Raw genomic sequence first — 14,162 nt, forward strand, 5'->3', positions numbered from 1 at the left:
ACAAAAGTGTGTGTTCACAGGCTGGGTTCCAGAATTCCTGCCCAAGAGGAAGGCCATCCCCTTGTGTGGCTGGTAAGAAACTCAGGTCCCAAGTTGGAAAGGGACATGCTCATTGATTCTCTTGGAACTGATGTCTGAGGTCCAGATCTGGTCTCAAGAGTCACCCTGAGCAGACAGTGAGCCTTTTCTATCCCTGTCCACTGTCCTGGCTGTAATGAAGGACTCACTGTGGCTTCTGAATGTGGTCCTGCTCAGCGGGGGCCAGCAGGGCAGCCAGGTAGCATGCCCACATGATGATCATGTGGATGGGCTGATGGCTGGACCAGGCCGGGACACATCTCAGGGCCAGGCTTAGGGGATCAACCTGGCATGTGTAGCTCGGCCTTCCTATAGCTCTCCAGCCTCCAGCCCTTCCGCTATGCTTGTCTCAGCCAAGGTCCATCCTTGAAAGAACTTTCTGGAGAATTGTCCCGGAGGACCGAGAATCTGCAGGGAGCTGGGAAGCATTGGGAGAAGAGTTTGGGAGGGGTGCTCATCAAAACTATGTGTTTGGTTCAGTCCTCAGTGGGAAGTTCTACTAGACTGAAGGTCAGACTGTAGGACCTGGAAGGAGATCTAGAGGGGCATCCAGGCAATGCAGCCGCTCAGCCTCCAGTAGAATAGAAAGGACAAGGACGAAGATGTAGATGTCCAAGCATGCCTAGGAAATGACCAAAATCATTAAGTTACAGCACCCAGACTGGGGCTGAAGAGATGGCTCAGAGGTTAAGGCATTTGCCTGCAAAGCCTTAAGACCAGGGTTTGGTTCCCCAGTACCCACGTAAAGCCAGATGCATAGAGTGGCTCATGCATCTGGAGTTCATTTATAGTGGCGGAGGCCCTGGTGCCCATTCTGTCTGCGTCTCTTCTCTCTGCTTACAAATAAACGGACAAAATATAACACCCAGACTGGCGTCTATAAGGAATAAGACACCTTGTAAGAGGTGTAGACCGACAGTTTGCTCTTGCTGGAGGGTGGTCTGAACTCACGGCAACAGCCATGGAGATGGTCCTCGTTCTTGGATGTGAGCCCAGGGAACAAAGGGCCATTTTCATGGTGATGCGTACAATCTAGGATCATGCCAGTGCGGAGCAGTTCTGGTGCCTACAGTGTCCTGAGGACAGTGATACAATGCTGAGTCATCTCTCCAACTCCAAGCTTAATGCTTTTATGTCCTTATATTTTTAAATTCTTTTTTTCGTTGTTGTTATTTTTTGAGGTAGGGTCTTAATCTAGCCTAGGCTGACCTGGAATTCACTATATACTCTCAGGCATCTTCCTACCTCATTATGTTCTTAAATTTTATTTTTTTTGTTTTTTTGTTTTTCAAGGTAGGGTCTCACTCTAGCCCAGGCTGTATTCTCAGGGTGGCCTTGAATTTATGGTGATCCTCCGACCTCTGCCTCCCGAGTGCTGTGATTAAAGGTGTGCACCATCACACCCAGCTTGTCCTTATATTTTAAGTGTGCTTTCTCATAGAGTGACCAGATTGTCATTTATTTCAAGACTCTTTGGAGAGGGAAAAGGAGGGCCATGAGCCACCAGAACAAGACGGAAGATATAAATAAGGTAAGTTCTAAGCAAACGAGAAAATAACCACTTTTGTAAAAAACAAACAAACAAAAAGACATTGCAAGATGGGCATGGTGGTGCACATTTTTAATCCCAGCTCTCGGGAGGCAGAGGTAGGAGGATCTCCATGAGTTCAAGGCCAGTCTGAGACTACAGAGTGAATCCAGGTCAACCTGGGCTGGAGTGAGACCCTACCTCGAAAACCCCCCAAAAAATATAGACGTATATATATTTTTTTCATTATTTCTCTCTCTCTCTCAAAGATATAAATAAAATATATAACAAAAGAAGTACTCTAATAAAAAATAAAAATTAAAAAAAATGGAATAAAGTCTTATTAGGAAACTCAGACTGGCCTTGAAGTTGTGATCTTCCCACCTCACCTGCCAGGGCTAGAGTTCTGGCTGCAGGTGTGCAGTAGCGTATCTGGCCAGCTCTGATTTCCTGGCAAGGTTTATGCTGCAGTTAACTTCTCATTTCTGGGACAAATACCTGACCAGAAGCAGCTTATGGGAAGAAAGGGTTTATTTCAGACTTAAAAGATTCCCGGGGAAGCTTAAGTCCGGGCAGAGGAAGCTGGCTCACTCCTTTCTCAGCACAGGGAGAAGAGGAACATGCCAGAGCTGAGCTGGCTCGGAACACACCTTAGGGCGGGACCTGAGCTCACCCCAGGGTGACCCCTCCCCCAGCAGGGCTCTGCCTGCTGGAGACCTAAGTAGGAAGCTTGTTTTTTTGTTTTTAGTTATTTTTATGTATTTATTTGACAGACATAAAGAGGGAGAGAGAAAGAGAGAGCACACACATGCAGGAACTCCAGGGCCTCCAGCCATTACCACCTTGTGCGTCCGGCATACGTGGGTCCCTGGGGAATTGAGCCTGGGTCCTTTGGCTTTGCAGACAAACGCCTTAACCACCAAGCCATCCCTCCAGCCCAGGACACTTGTTTTTAAAATTCTAGGGTTAACACCCTTTAAATAGTTTATTTACTTATTTATTTAAGAGAGAGAGAAAGAGGAAGAGAGACACAGAGAGAATGGGTGCACCAGGGCCTCTAGACACTGCAAACAAACTCCAGACACATGTGCCACCTTGTACATCTGGCTTATGTGGGTCCTGGGGAATCAAACTTGGGTCTTTAGGTTTTATAGGCAAGTTCCTTAACAGCTAAGCTCTCTCTCTCCAGTCCTTAAATAGGATGCTTTACCTTTTTTTTTTTTTTCCAGGTAGGGTTTTGCTCTAGCCCATGTTGCCCTGGAATTCACTATGTAGTCTTAGGGTGGCCTCAAAATTACCACGATCCTCCTACCTCTTGAATGCTAGGATTAAAGCCGTGCGGCACCACACCTGGCTTTTTATCATTTTTAAAAATTACTTAAGACAGGGGGAGGGAAGCTTTATCTTAATCAAAAATACCTGAGGCTTTGACAGACACTTACAATCAAACCACCACAGTTTATATGCTGGCTGCTCTCTACTTTTTATCTAAGAGCACAGTCCCTTGTCTGTGGGTTCTGTTCTTAGCGTGGCTTTCCTTCTCAGACCAGAACCTCTGCTTGTTCTTGTGCCGTGAGAGTCTTGCAGGAGCAGCTTGGAGAACGTTTCCACCGAGAAAGCTTGTTGCTCCTGCCGGTGGCCAAAGGGGACCGCAACCCAGGGCCTCTTTAGCCCTGCTGAGGTTTCAGCTCCAAACGCAGTGGCCAGCTTAATTGCTGGCCTTTGCTGCTGCCCGCGGCAATGTTGGCCCTCTTACCCTTGCCTGCCCCTCCACTTTGACTCTGTGTTCTCCCCACCTCGATCTGGTGTTCTGCATCCCAGCTCTTGGCCAAGGCTTCTGGCAGATGTTTATCTTATTATATATTTTAAAATATTTGTTTATTTGAGAGTGAGAGCGAGACAGAGAGAGAGAGAGAGAGAGAGAGAGAGAGAGAGAGAGAGAGAGAACGAAAGAGACAGACGAGGGAGAGAGAATGGACGCCCCAGGGCCTCCAGCCACTGCAAACCAACTCCAGACCCATGTGCCACCTTGTGCATCTGGCTTATGTGGGCACTAGGGAAGTGAACCTGAGTTCTTAGGTTTCACAGGCAAGTGCTTGACCACCAAGCCATGCCCTCTAGCCCTTATTTTATTTTTGTATTAGGGTTGTTGAGAAGAGCAGGCCAATAGAATGGACATGTATTATAGACAAGATTTATTAGATGGGCTTAAAGGGTTCAGGCTGGGCAGTCTGTAGCAAACAGCTTCAGGTTCACTGAGATGAACTTCCAGACCAGGCAGTTACGGAAGAAGGGATATTTATTGAAGCTTACAGATCCAGGGGAAGTTTCATAAATGGCAGAAGAAGCTGGCCTGCCTTCACAGGACCAAGCAGACAGAGATAAGCATAAGCCTAAAAATCAAAAGCCAAAAGCCACACAACACACTTTTGGAACTCCAGCTAGGCATACTTTGCATATCTTTAGATTGGAATCTGAAACCCACCACCACACCATAAGATTCGCCCAGTGACACTGCCTCTAGCCAGGTGGCTGCAGAATGCAAACTACAAACAATAAAGAACTGAATATATTGGGGGCCATCTATTCAAACCACCACATGGTCCAGGTCCATCGGTGGCCATGTGCAGGCTGGGGAGGCTGAGAACCCAGTAGCTTCTCAGTCCAGGAGGCTGGATATCTCAGCTGTAGTCTGGCATTGAAGACCTGGAGGATTCCTGGAGACCCACTGGTCTTCATGGTCCATTGTCCATGAGGGATACCGGCGATAGGGTAGATGTGGGCACCAGAAAACAGTTAACAAAAGACACAGGGTTCTCTTGCAGCTTCTCTCTCTACAGTCCACCACCAGAAGGGCAGCCTGCTCTGGGGGAAGGACTTCCTCTCTCAGTACATTCTTCCCACAGACCTGCCCACGACGCATACTTCTTCCTTGATTCCTAATCTGATCAAGTTAACAAGAGAATTTAACAGTCACAATTTAATTTAATTTATTTATTCATTTATTTATTTGAAGGAAGGGTCCCCAGAGGTGATTCCAGTGGTGCCCCAGAGTAGGCAAATCTTTCCAGTTGAGAGTTCCTCACATCCTACAGGAGGGCATTCTCTACAACATTAAAAATAATCACTGAGCTGGAGAGATGGCTTAGGAGTTAAGGCGCTTGCTTGTAAAGCCAAAGGACCCAGGTTAGATTCCCCAGGACCCATGTAAGCCAGCTACACAAGGTGGCACATGCACCTGGAGATTTTTTCAGTGGCTGGAGGCCCTGCCATGTCCATTCTTTGTCTCAAATTAAATAAAAACAAAAATATATGTGTATTTTAAAAAAATATCCACTGCAGGGCTGTAGAGATGTCTCAGTGGCTAAGTGTGCTTACCACACAAGCTTTAGGGCCTGGAAGGGTCCAATTCCCTACATCTGTGTAAACATCTGGGCATGATCATGCATGACTGTAACCCTCGTCTTGTGGGGAGTGGAGAACAGGGAATCACTGGGGCTTTTAAAAACAGTAGCTCCAGGTTCAGAGGGATACTCCATCTCAAAGGAACTATGTGGGGCTGGAGAGATGGCTTAGCGATTAAGGCACTTGCCTTTGAAACCTAAAGAACCAGGTTCAATTCCCCAGTGCCGATGTAAGCCAGATGCACAAGGTGGCACATGCGTCTGGAGTTTCTCTGCAGCGGCTGGAGGCTCTAGCGTGTCCATTTTCTCTCTTTCTCTCTGTACCTCTTTCTCTCTTTCAAATAAATAAATATTTTTAAAAGAACTCATTAAAAAATTTTTAAAAAGGAAATATGTGGATAAGGAACAGAGGAAGACCCCTAACATTTTCCTCTTGCCTCCACACAAATGTGCAGGGGGTGTGTGCATGTACACATACACAGTGCATATACCATGCATGCCACATACACACCACACCACAATACTACACATGCACATGCCTATACATATATGTACATATGTACACACACACATATATACATCCATTGTGCTAACAATCAGGGATGGTTGAGCCAATGAGGAAAAATGCCGTGAACAAAGAAATTTCAGAAATTTAAGGAGGGGCCATGCACTCCACACACTTCAAGGCAGAGGGCGCTTTCTGTTCTTTGGTTCCGACGCCGGTGTCTGAAGTCTGGGAAAGTGTGTCACACGGCTGAGCTGGCTCCGTCCTTCCTTTGAACAGCTAGAAGAAGAGGACAACTTCCGTGGCGATCTCAGAACCCATGCTCTCAGAAAAGTCAGCCAGCAGGAGGGCTCCTGTCCTACTGGCTCTCAGTCCTTGGAGAAGTTACGGAGACTGAGGGCCTTGGACAGCAAGCAGGATGACAAGTTAGCCAACGTCCTGGATGCTGTGGGGGAGTTTGGCACCTTCCAGCGGAGGCTGGTGGCCCTCACCTTCATCCCCAACATGCTGTCGGCCTTCTTTTTGTACGCCGATTACTTCGTGTTCACACACCAGACACCCTACTGCAACACCAGCTGGATCCTGGCAGTGGGTCCCAACCTCTCCGAGGCTGAGCAGCTGAACCTCACCTTGCCCCGTGCACGCAATGGCAGCTTCCAGACATGTCTCATGTACTTACCTGTGTCATGGGACCTGAACTCTATCATCACCTTTGGCCTTAACTACACGGAAATATGTCAAGATGGGTGGATCTATCCTGATTCCAAGACGCGATCGCTGGTCAACGAGGTGTGTTTGTGTTTACAGCTACCCACTGTGAGCCTAGAGACAGCAGAGAGGGGTGGCGACCAGCCCTGATGCCATCCGGAAGAGGTGGGCCAGGGAAGACAATCGGGGTTCCCGCTCCCCACCGTGGGCCTTGCCAATTTTGTCTAGGAAAAGCCTCTGTTTTTCTCCTTCCCAGCCCTGCCAGGTGCATTTGTAGTTAGAGACAGGGTGTCCACGTAAGGTTTGCCACCCAGGCCATGGCTGGGTTACCTGAGCTCTCAGAGCTAGGGATGGGAAAGAAGCGGGCCTTACCGGGCGTTTCTCTGGGCTTAGCAGCCTGAACTGTAGCCTGAGTTCTTCCCAGCACAGAACCGCCCGTGCGAAGTCCCAGGTTAGTTCCCCGAACCAGTTTGTGCCTGAACTTGGTTACGTCCCCATCCATGTCCCGTCTTTTCGTAAAAAATATTTTATTTTCATTTATTTATTTCAGAGACACAGAGAGAGAAGGGGCCAAGTTGAGATAGAGAGGGAGAGAGAGAATGGGCACACCAGGGCCTCCAGCCACTGCAAATGAACTCCAGACGCATGCGCCCCCTTGTGCATCCGGCTAACGTGGGTCCTGGGGAATCGAACCTCGAACTGGGGTCCTTAGGCTTCACAGGCAAGCACTTAACCGCTAAGCCATCTCTCCAGCCCCGTCTTTTTTTTTAAGTTAAAGTAATTAATTAATTTTTAATTTTTATTTTTGGTCTTTCAAGGTAGGGTCTCACACTAGCCCAGGCTGATCAGGAATTCACTATGTAGTTTCAGGGTGGCCTCGAACTCATGGCGATCCTCTTACCTCTGTCTCCCATGTGCTGGGACTAAAGGTGTGTGCCACCATGCCTGACTTATTTATTTATTTGAGAGAGAAAGAGATTGAGAGAGAGAGAAAATGGGCTCCCCAGGGCCTTCAGCCACTGCAGACGAACTCCAGACGCATGCGCCCCCTTGTGCACATGTGCAACATTGCATGCTTGCATCACTGTGCATCTGCTTACATGGGACCTGGAGAATTGAACATGCGTTCTTGGGCTTCACAGGCAAGTGCCTTAACCGCTAAGACATGTCTCCAGTCTCCATGTCCCTTCTTTTTTTTTTTTTTAAATTATTTATTTATTTATTTGAGAGCGACAGACACAGAGAGAAAGACATAGAGGGAGAGAGAGAGAATGGGCGCGCCAGGGCTTCCAGCCTCTGCAAACGAACTCCAGACGCGTGCGCCCCCTTGTGCATCTGGCTAACGTGGGACCTGGGGAACCGAGCCTCGAACCGGGGTCCTTAGGCTTCACAGGCAAGCGCTTAACCGCTAAGCCATATCTCCAGCCCATCCATGTCCCTTCTTGTCCCATGTCTCTGGTTCCTTTCTCCAGGCCTAACATTGGGGTCTGCCAGGTTCTGAACAGGAAACAGGCAAGAGCCGAAGCACCTTACACTCAGACACCTTACTCTGTCTAAGGGTGTCCTCCCTCACCTCCTGGCCAGGCTCCGTCTCTAGACCCCAAAGGCTGGCTCTGGCTGGAGGCTGTGGCCAACCTCCTGTGTCTAACCCTCAGTTTGACCTGGTGTGCGGCAATGAACCAAGCAAGGAGATGGTGCATACCATAAACCTGGCAGGCATCCTGTCAGGGTCTCTTATCTTTGGGTCCATAAGTGACAGGTGAGTCTATTGGGGTTCTCACTGATGCCTTGGGACACCCTGCTTCCTCGTGGGGTATTTAGAGTCTTGAGGAGGGGGAGGCAAAGGCTTCATGTGGGACCGCACAGGTGTACTGACCACTGTAGCCAGCCAGGGCGGTCTTGGCATTTTGAGGCAGTGTCCCCTGATCACCCGTAGGTTTGGCCGCTATCCAGCCGTCCTGCTGTCCCTGCTGGGAATGGCCATCTTCGGCTTTGGGACAGCGTTTGTGGGCAGCTTTCGCCAGTATCTTTTCTTCCGCTTCATGGTCTCCCAGGCAGTGGTGGGCTACGTCATCAGCAGCGTGTCCTTAGGTGATTGCGCCTCGAGGGCGGCGTGGGGTGGGGCAAGGACAGCGGGCAGGAGGCAGGGGCGTGTCAGGGAGCAGCGGGCAGCGTTGGTCTGGGATGGTTAGACTCACGCTGACCCATTTGCAAGCCACAGCGCCCAGCCAGGGAAGGAGGGGCAGGAGAGGCCATGCCTGACTGCCTGAAGGTGTCCTCCACTCTCATCCTCCGTGCTGGTCCCCCGTGCCTCTCGTGTGCCCTCTGTGTGCTCCCTGCGCACCCCAGCACCCCCACACGGGTGAAAGAGGCTCAGCCCCTGAGAATCAAGGCAGCTGCTTTGAGAACACTTGAGCCTCACAGAAGTTAGCTAGCTGGTCCAGGGTCACGCAGCAGAAGGGAGCTGGGTTTTCAACCCAGACCCGCGTGGGGCCAACATTCCCAGCGCACACACACTGGCATCTGGAATCAAATACCTGCAACCCTGCTGGGCACAGGGCTCCTTCGTCCCACTTCTCGCCGGGAGCCTGCCAGAGAAAGCTGGTCCTCCCCGGAGCCTTAGACCTAAAAGGGGCCAAAGGACCAGTGGCCAAAGGCAACTGCTAAGGGACATGATGCCTAGATCAGGCCTTCCCTGTGAGGGCTGCTGCTCTGGCAGAAGGTGCAGCAGGAGCGGCCAGCGTGAGGATGCCGGGGAGTGGCGCGGAGGGCCAGGATGCCCGGCAGGGCTGCCCCGGGAGGCACAGGGGCGGGCAGCTGACCGTGGTGCTCTTCTCTCGCCTGGGCGCAGTCATGGAGTGGCTCGTGGGTGAGCACCGGGCCCACGCCATCATCCTGGAGCACTGCTTCTTCGCCGTGGGGCACTTGGCTGTCTCGGGCTTTGCCTACGGAATCCCGCACTGGCGGCTGCTGTTCTTGGTGGGTGGGATGCCCATGCTGCCCTTCGTCTCCTACATCTGGTGAGCAACCGCGTTCGGGGCGTGCCCAAGGGGGGGGGGGTTCCGGGTCCAAGTGGAGGGCTGTGGGCGCGGGCGGGAGAAAGGGCATGTGGGTGAAGTGACAAGGATCCAAGAGCATTTGCTGCCTTCAGAGGTGACCCTCAAAGATGCCAGAGGAGCCGGGCGTGGTGGCACACGCCTTTAATCCCAGCACTCAGGAGGCAGAGGTAAGAGGATCGCCTTGAGTTCGAGGTTACCCTAAGACTACATAGTGAATTCCAGGTCACCCTGGGCTAGAGTGAAACTCTACCTCGAAGGGAAAAAAAAAAAAAGCCAGAAAAACAGGCTGAAGTGTTTCAATGGCAAAAGTCTGGCTTAAAGAGGTAAGGCTGAGACAGTCTGGGCTGGCCTCTGTCACCCTGAGGTGGCTTCAGTGCAGACACAGCGAGGCACATGCCACGTGAGTAGGCACTGAAGACGGGGTCGCCCGAGGCTGGTGAGATGGCTCAGTGGGAAAAGCGCGTGCCATGCAGCCCTTGAGTACCTGAGCTCAGGTCCCCAAAGCCCTTGTGAGAGCTGTGGCAGGCTGCTGTCATCCCCGGGCACCCGGTGTGGGGGGGAGGTGTGGGGACCGTGAGACTCTCCCTGAAGCCCACAGCACAGAGGTGAACTGGAGGTGGAAAGCGAGGCCACATGCACCCACGCCGAGTAAATAAACTGTAAGAAACAAAATGGTGTCACCCAGGAAATGACACTTTACAGGGAAAGGGCTTGTGTGGACAATTGAGGCAGAGTCATGTGGGGCATCTGACAGGCAGGAGGAACATGAGAGGCTTGGAGCTGTGACGTGACAACTGTGGAACAGAGTTTAGAGGAGCGAGGGCAGGGGACAGGAGTATGAGGCTGGGCCCACAGGAAGGGGCAGAGGCAAGAGAGAGAGGGGCGAGGGGGAGGAGCCAACACCATAATCCTGACATAATGCCATTTCATGTTTTTCTTTATTTATTTCAGAGAGAGAGAGAAAGGGGGAATGTATGGGCATGCCAGGGGCTCTGGGCTCTGCAAACAAACTCCAGAAGTATGCACCACTCTGTGCATGTGGCTTTATGTGGGCACTAGGAAGTCAAACCCAGGGTCGGTGAGCTTTGCAAGCATATGTTTTTAGCCAGTGAGCAGCCTCTGCAGCCCTGGCCTTTCATCTTCACAGCCATAATAGATGAATGTGAGGAGGGAGAATGGACACTTCCAAGGGTGGGGAAAACTGGTAGGGTGAAAAGTCATAGGCCTGAGACTTTTTAACTCAGCCTATCTGGTGACAACTTCCATAAATACAGACAATATACCATGATCATAATCCCCTCCCATCACCCTTCTTTTCCCCTCACGAATCCCCCCTCCACTGAATCACCTCTTCTTTCCAACTACTCTCTCCGCTATTGTGATATCATCACTTTCCCCTCCTATTACGCAGGTCTTTTGTAGGTAGTGTCAGCTACTATGAGGTCATGAATATAGAGCCCCTGAGGTTTTCCTTTTTTTTGTTTTGAGGTAAGGTCTTACTCTAGCCTAGGCTGACCTAGAATTCACTCTGTAGTCCAGGCTGGCCTTGAACTTACAAAGCTCCTCCTACGTTTGCCTCCCAAGGGCTGGGATTAAAGGTGTGCACCACCATGCCCAGCTGCCCCTGTGTTTTAACCCCTGCACTACACATGGCATCATTATAAGAGATAAGGTTTCTAGTCAAGATGGAGAGCATAGAAGTAGCTTAGGCATCTGCATCTGTCCAATTCTGCAGAGGGCATTGACCAACTTTTTTCTTTTTTTAAAAAATTTTTATTAGCATTTTCCATGATTATAAAAAAAATCCCATGGAAATTCCCTCCTTCCTCCCCCACACTTTCCCCTTTGAAATTCCATTCTCCATCATATTACCTCCCCATCTCAATCATTGTACTTACATATATACAATACCAACCTATTAAGCCCTTCTCCCTTCCTTTCTCTTCCTTTTATGTCTCCTTTTTAACTTACTGGCCTCTGCTACCAAGTATTTTCATTCCCACACAGAAGCCCAATCATCTGTAGCTAGGATCCACATATGACCAACTTTTTTCTTTTTATGAGAGAGAGTGTATCTGGCAGCTGCTGGGAGCCTGTTTGTCACAGGTGACACCTTCTACATGTGTTCACAAGGAAGAAGGGACAGAGTCCCCTTGTGCCTTTTTTAGGAGGCAGTGGATAGATAATCAAAAAGGAGATAAGGCTGGTCGGAGAGAGGCACTGAGATCACTTACCCTTTTTAGAATTCTAGGTTCTTTTTTTTTTTTTTTTAATTTTTGGTTTCCTCAAGGAAGGGTCTCACTCTGGCTCAGGCTGACCTGGAATTCACTATGGAGTCTCAGGGTGGCCTCGAACTCACGGCGATCCTCCTTCCTCTGCCTCCCGAGTGCTGGGATTAAAGGCATGCACCATCACGCCCTGCTTCATGCCCTGTTTCATGATGGCGATGGTTATGTCAAGCCTGGGGGGAACAGCTACGCTTCAACTCCCCCAGAAGGGTGTGGGCTGGGACGGTGCCCTAACGTAGGAAAGAAAGCTTAAGGGTGACTGGAGGTAGGAAAAGAGGCGGGGCAGAAGCAGCAAGTGTCCGGGTGTCGCTGACCTATAGTGGGGACTGTGTGTGGCTTGGAGGAGAACTGGCTTCCAGGTAGGGGCAGAGGGTCTCTTGAGATTGATGGCGGCTTCCAAGGACCCTTGGTTTCCTCATGCTGTAGCAGGGTGAGCACTGCCGAGCTTGGGGTGGGGATAACCAAGGAGTCCTGGAATCTTTGAGGTAAGAGAGGGGCGGACCCCACGCAGGATTGTCCAGGAGTCTCCGCGGTGGCTGATGATGAAAGGGAAGGTGGAGGAGGCCAAGAAGGCACTGTGCTATGCAGCCGACATGAACAAGACACTGATTCCCCCGAGTCTGCTGAAAGAGGTAACGCGCTTGCTGGCCAGTGCTGCAGGGTGAGGGAAGGCTCCGTCCTCCACCCTTTCGGTGGGACGCGGAGCCAGAGCTTGTCCTCAGCTTGAGGAGAATGACAGCAGCAGAATGAAGCTTTGCTGGGCCAGGCCAGAGACCACCGGGCCCTGGGCGGGGATGGGGGGCACGGGGGAGGGAGCCGGCTGGAGTCTCAGCTCTGCCGCCTCTCTGGCTGGACTCGCCTCGCCTGCAGCTGCATCCACTGGGGAAGAAGCTGACTAAAGCCTCTATCCTGGACTTCTACAACAACAAGCACCTCTTCAAGGTGGTCATGGCGATGGGCTGTGTTTGGTGAGTACTCAGGACTGGCCAAGGAGGCAATGGGTGGGCTGCACGCTCTGGCGAGGGCATGCGTGGGGTTGGTCAGGCTGTGTGAGGAGCAGGAGCTAGGGCCATGTCTCCCAGGTCTCTGCCATGATTATTCCTCCTCCTCCTTTTTTTTGGTTCTTCGAGCACACGGATGTATGGGTGCACATGCAAGTGTGTGTGCATGTATGTGGAGGCCACAGGATAACCTCACGTGCCACCTCTTTTTGAGACAGACTCTCCCATTGGTCTGGACTTCACCAATCAGACTAGCTAGCTGGCCAGAGAGCGCCGGCAGTCCTCCTGTCTCTTCCTCCCAGCTCTTGCATTACAGGTGTGCATTGCCTCCCCCGACGTGTACGCGGCTGCTGGGAAACCGAACTCAGGTCTTCATGATGGCGTGATAAGCACTTTCCTGACAGTCATCTCCAGCTCTCTCTGTGTCTGTTTCCCTCCTTCATTCTTACCCTGCCCCTCTTCACCGCCTTGTCCTCAGCCTCTCTCTCCCTGACTCGGTTTCTGTCTGTCTCCATATTCCCTGTTTCTGTCTGTCTCTGTGTCTCTATCTCATCTGTCCTTTCTGTGTCTTTTTTAAACAAAATATCTTATTAATTTATTTATCTATTTATTTGAGTGAGAGATAGAGAGGCAAATAGAGAAGGAGAAGGAGGGAGGGAAGGAAAGAGAGAGAGAGAGAGAGAGAGAGAGAGAGAGCCCACACCAGGGCCTGCAGCCACTGTAAATGAACTCCAGACACAAGTGCACCACCTTGTGCATCTGCCTTATGTGGGTACTGGGGAATCGAACCTGGGTCCTTAGGCCTTGCAGGCAAGTGCCTTAACTACTAAACCATCTCTCTAGCAGCCTTTCTTTGTTTCTATCTCATCTCTGTTTCTCTCTCTCCTGTTTTTGTTTGTTCTTTTATGATGTTTTATTTTTGTTTACTTTTATTTATTTATTTGAGAGTGACAGATAGATACAGAGAGAAAGAGACAGAGAGAGAGAGAGAGGGAGAGAATGCGCACACCAGGGCCTCTAGCCACTGCAAACAAATTCCAGATGCATGTACCACCTTGTGCATCTGGCTTACGTGGGTCCTGGGAAATCAAGCCTCAAACTGGGGTCCTTAGGCTTCATAGGCAACACTTAACAGCTAAGCCATCTCTCCGGCCTTGTTTGTTGTTTTAGTTTCTCAAGGCAGGGTCTCAATCTAGCCCAGGCTGACCTGGAATTCACTATGTGGTCTCAGGGTGGACGCACATCTATCGTCTTACCTCTGCCTCCTGAGTGCTGGGATTAAAGAGGTGCATCACCACACCAGGCTCTCTCCTGGTTTTGTTCCAGGTTCACTGTCAGTTATACGTATTTCTCAATGAACCGCAAGATGAAACAGTTTGGGATGAACGTCTACTTTGGACAGGTCATCCTTGGCATAATGGATGTGCCTGCCCGGCTCTGCTACATTTTCTTCCTTGAGCAGATTGGGAGGAAGTGGAGCCTGACTTTGACTCTCACCCAAGCCACTATCATAAGCTTCATCCTCTTGTTCCTCCCGCAAGGTACATTCTACACTACCCAACAGGCTACCTCCTGCCTTCCCTGTGCCCCA

General features: G+C 50.6%; 1 protein-coding gene across 1 annotated transcript in view; it reads left to right on the top strand.

The window, feature by feature from the left end:
• The first annotated feature begins 1,573 nt into the window (after window positions 1-1,573).
• Slc22a14 (solute carrier family 22 member 14) overlaps window positions 1,574-14,162 on the top strand; it is a 16,729-nt gene continuing 4,140 nt past the window's right edge. Inside the window, exons 1-8 of the mRNA XM_012949560.2 lie at window positions 1,574-1,609; window positions 5,795-6,304; window positions 7,879-7,982; window positions 8,160-8,314; window positions 9,075-9,243; window positions 12,082-12,202; window positions 12,441-12,538; window positions 13,898-14,112. Of these exons, the coding sequence (XP_012805014.1) occupies window positions 1,574-1,609; window positions 5,795-6,304; window positions 7,879-7,982; window positions 8,160-8,314; window positions 9,075-9,243; window positions 12,082-12,202; window positions 12,441-12,538; window positions 13,898-14,112 (1,408 nt within the window). The remainder of the gene's footprint in view (window positions 1,610-5,794; window positions 6,305-7,878; window positions 7,983-8,159; window positions 8,315-9,074; window positions 9,244-12,081; window positions 12,203-12,440; window positions 12,539-13,897; window positions 14,113-14,162) is intronic.

This window comes from Jaculus jaculus, chromosome 17, assembly GCF_020740685.1.
Source record: "Jaculus jaculus isolate mJacJac1 chromosome 17, mJacJac1.mat.Y.cur, whole genome shotgun sequence".
NCBI classification, from domain to species: Eukaryota; Metazoa; Chordata; class Mammalia; order Rodentia; family Dipodidae; genus Jaculus; species Jaculus jaculus.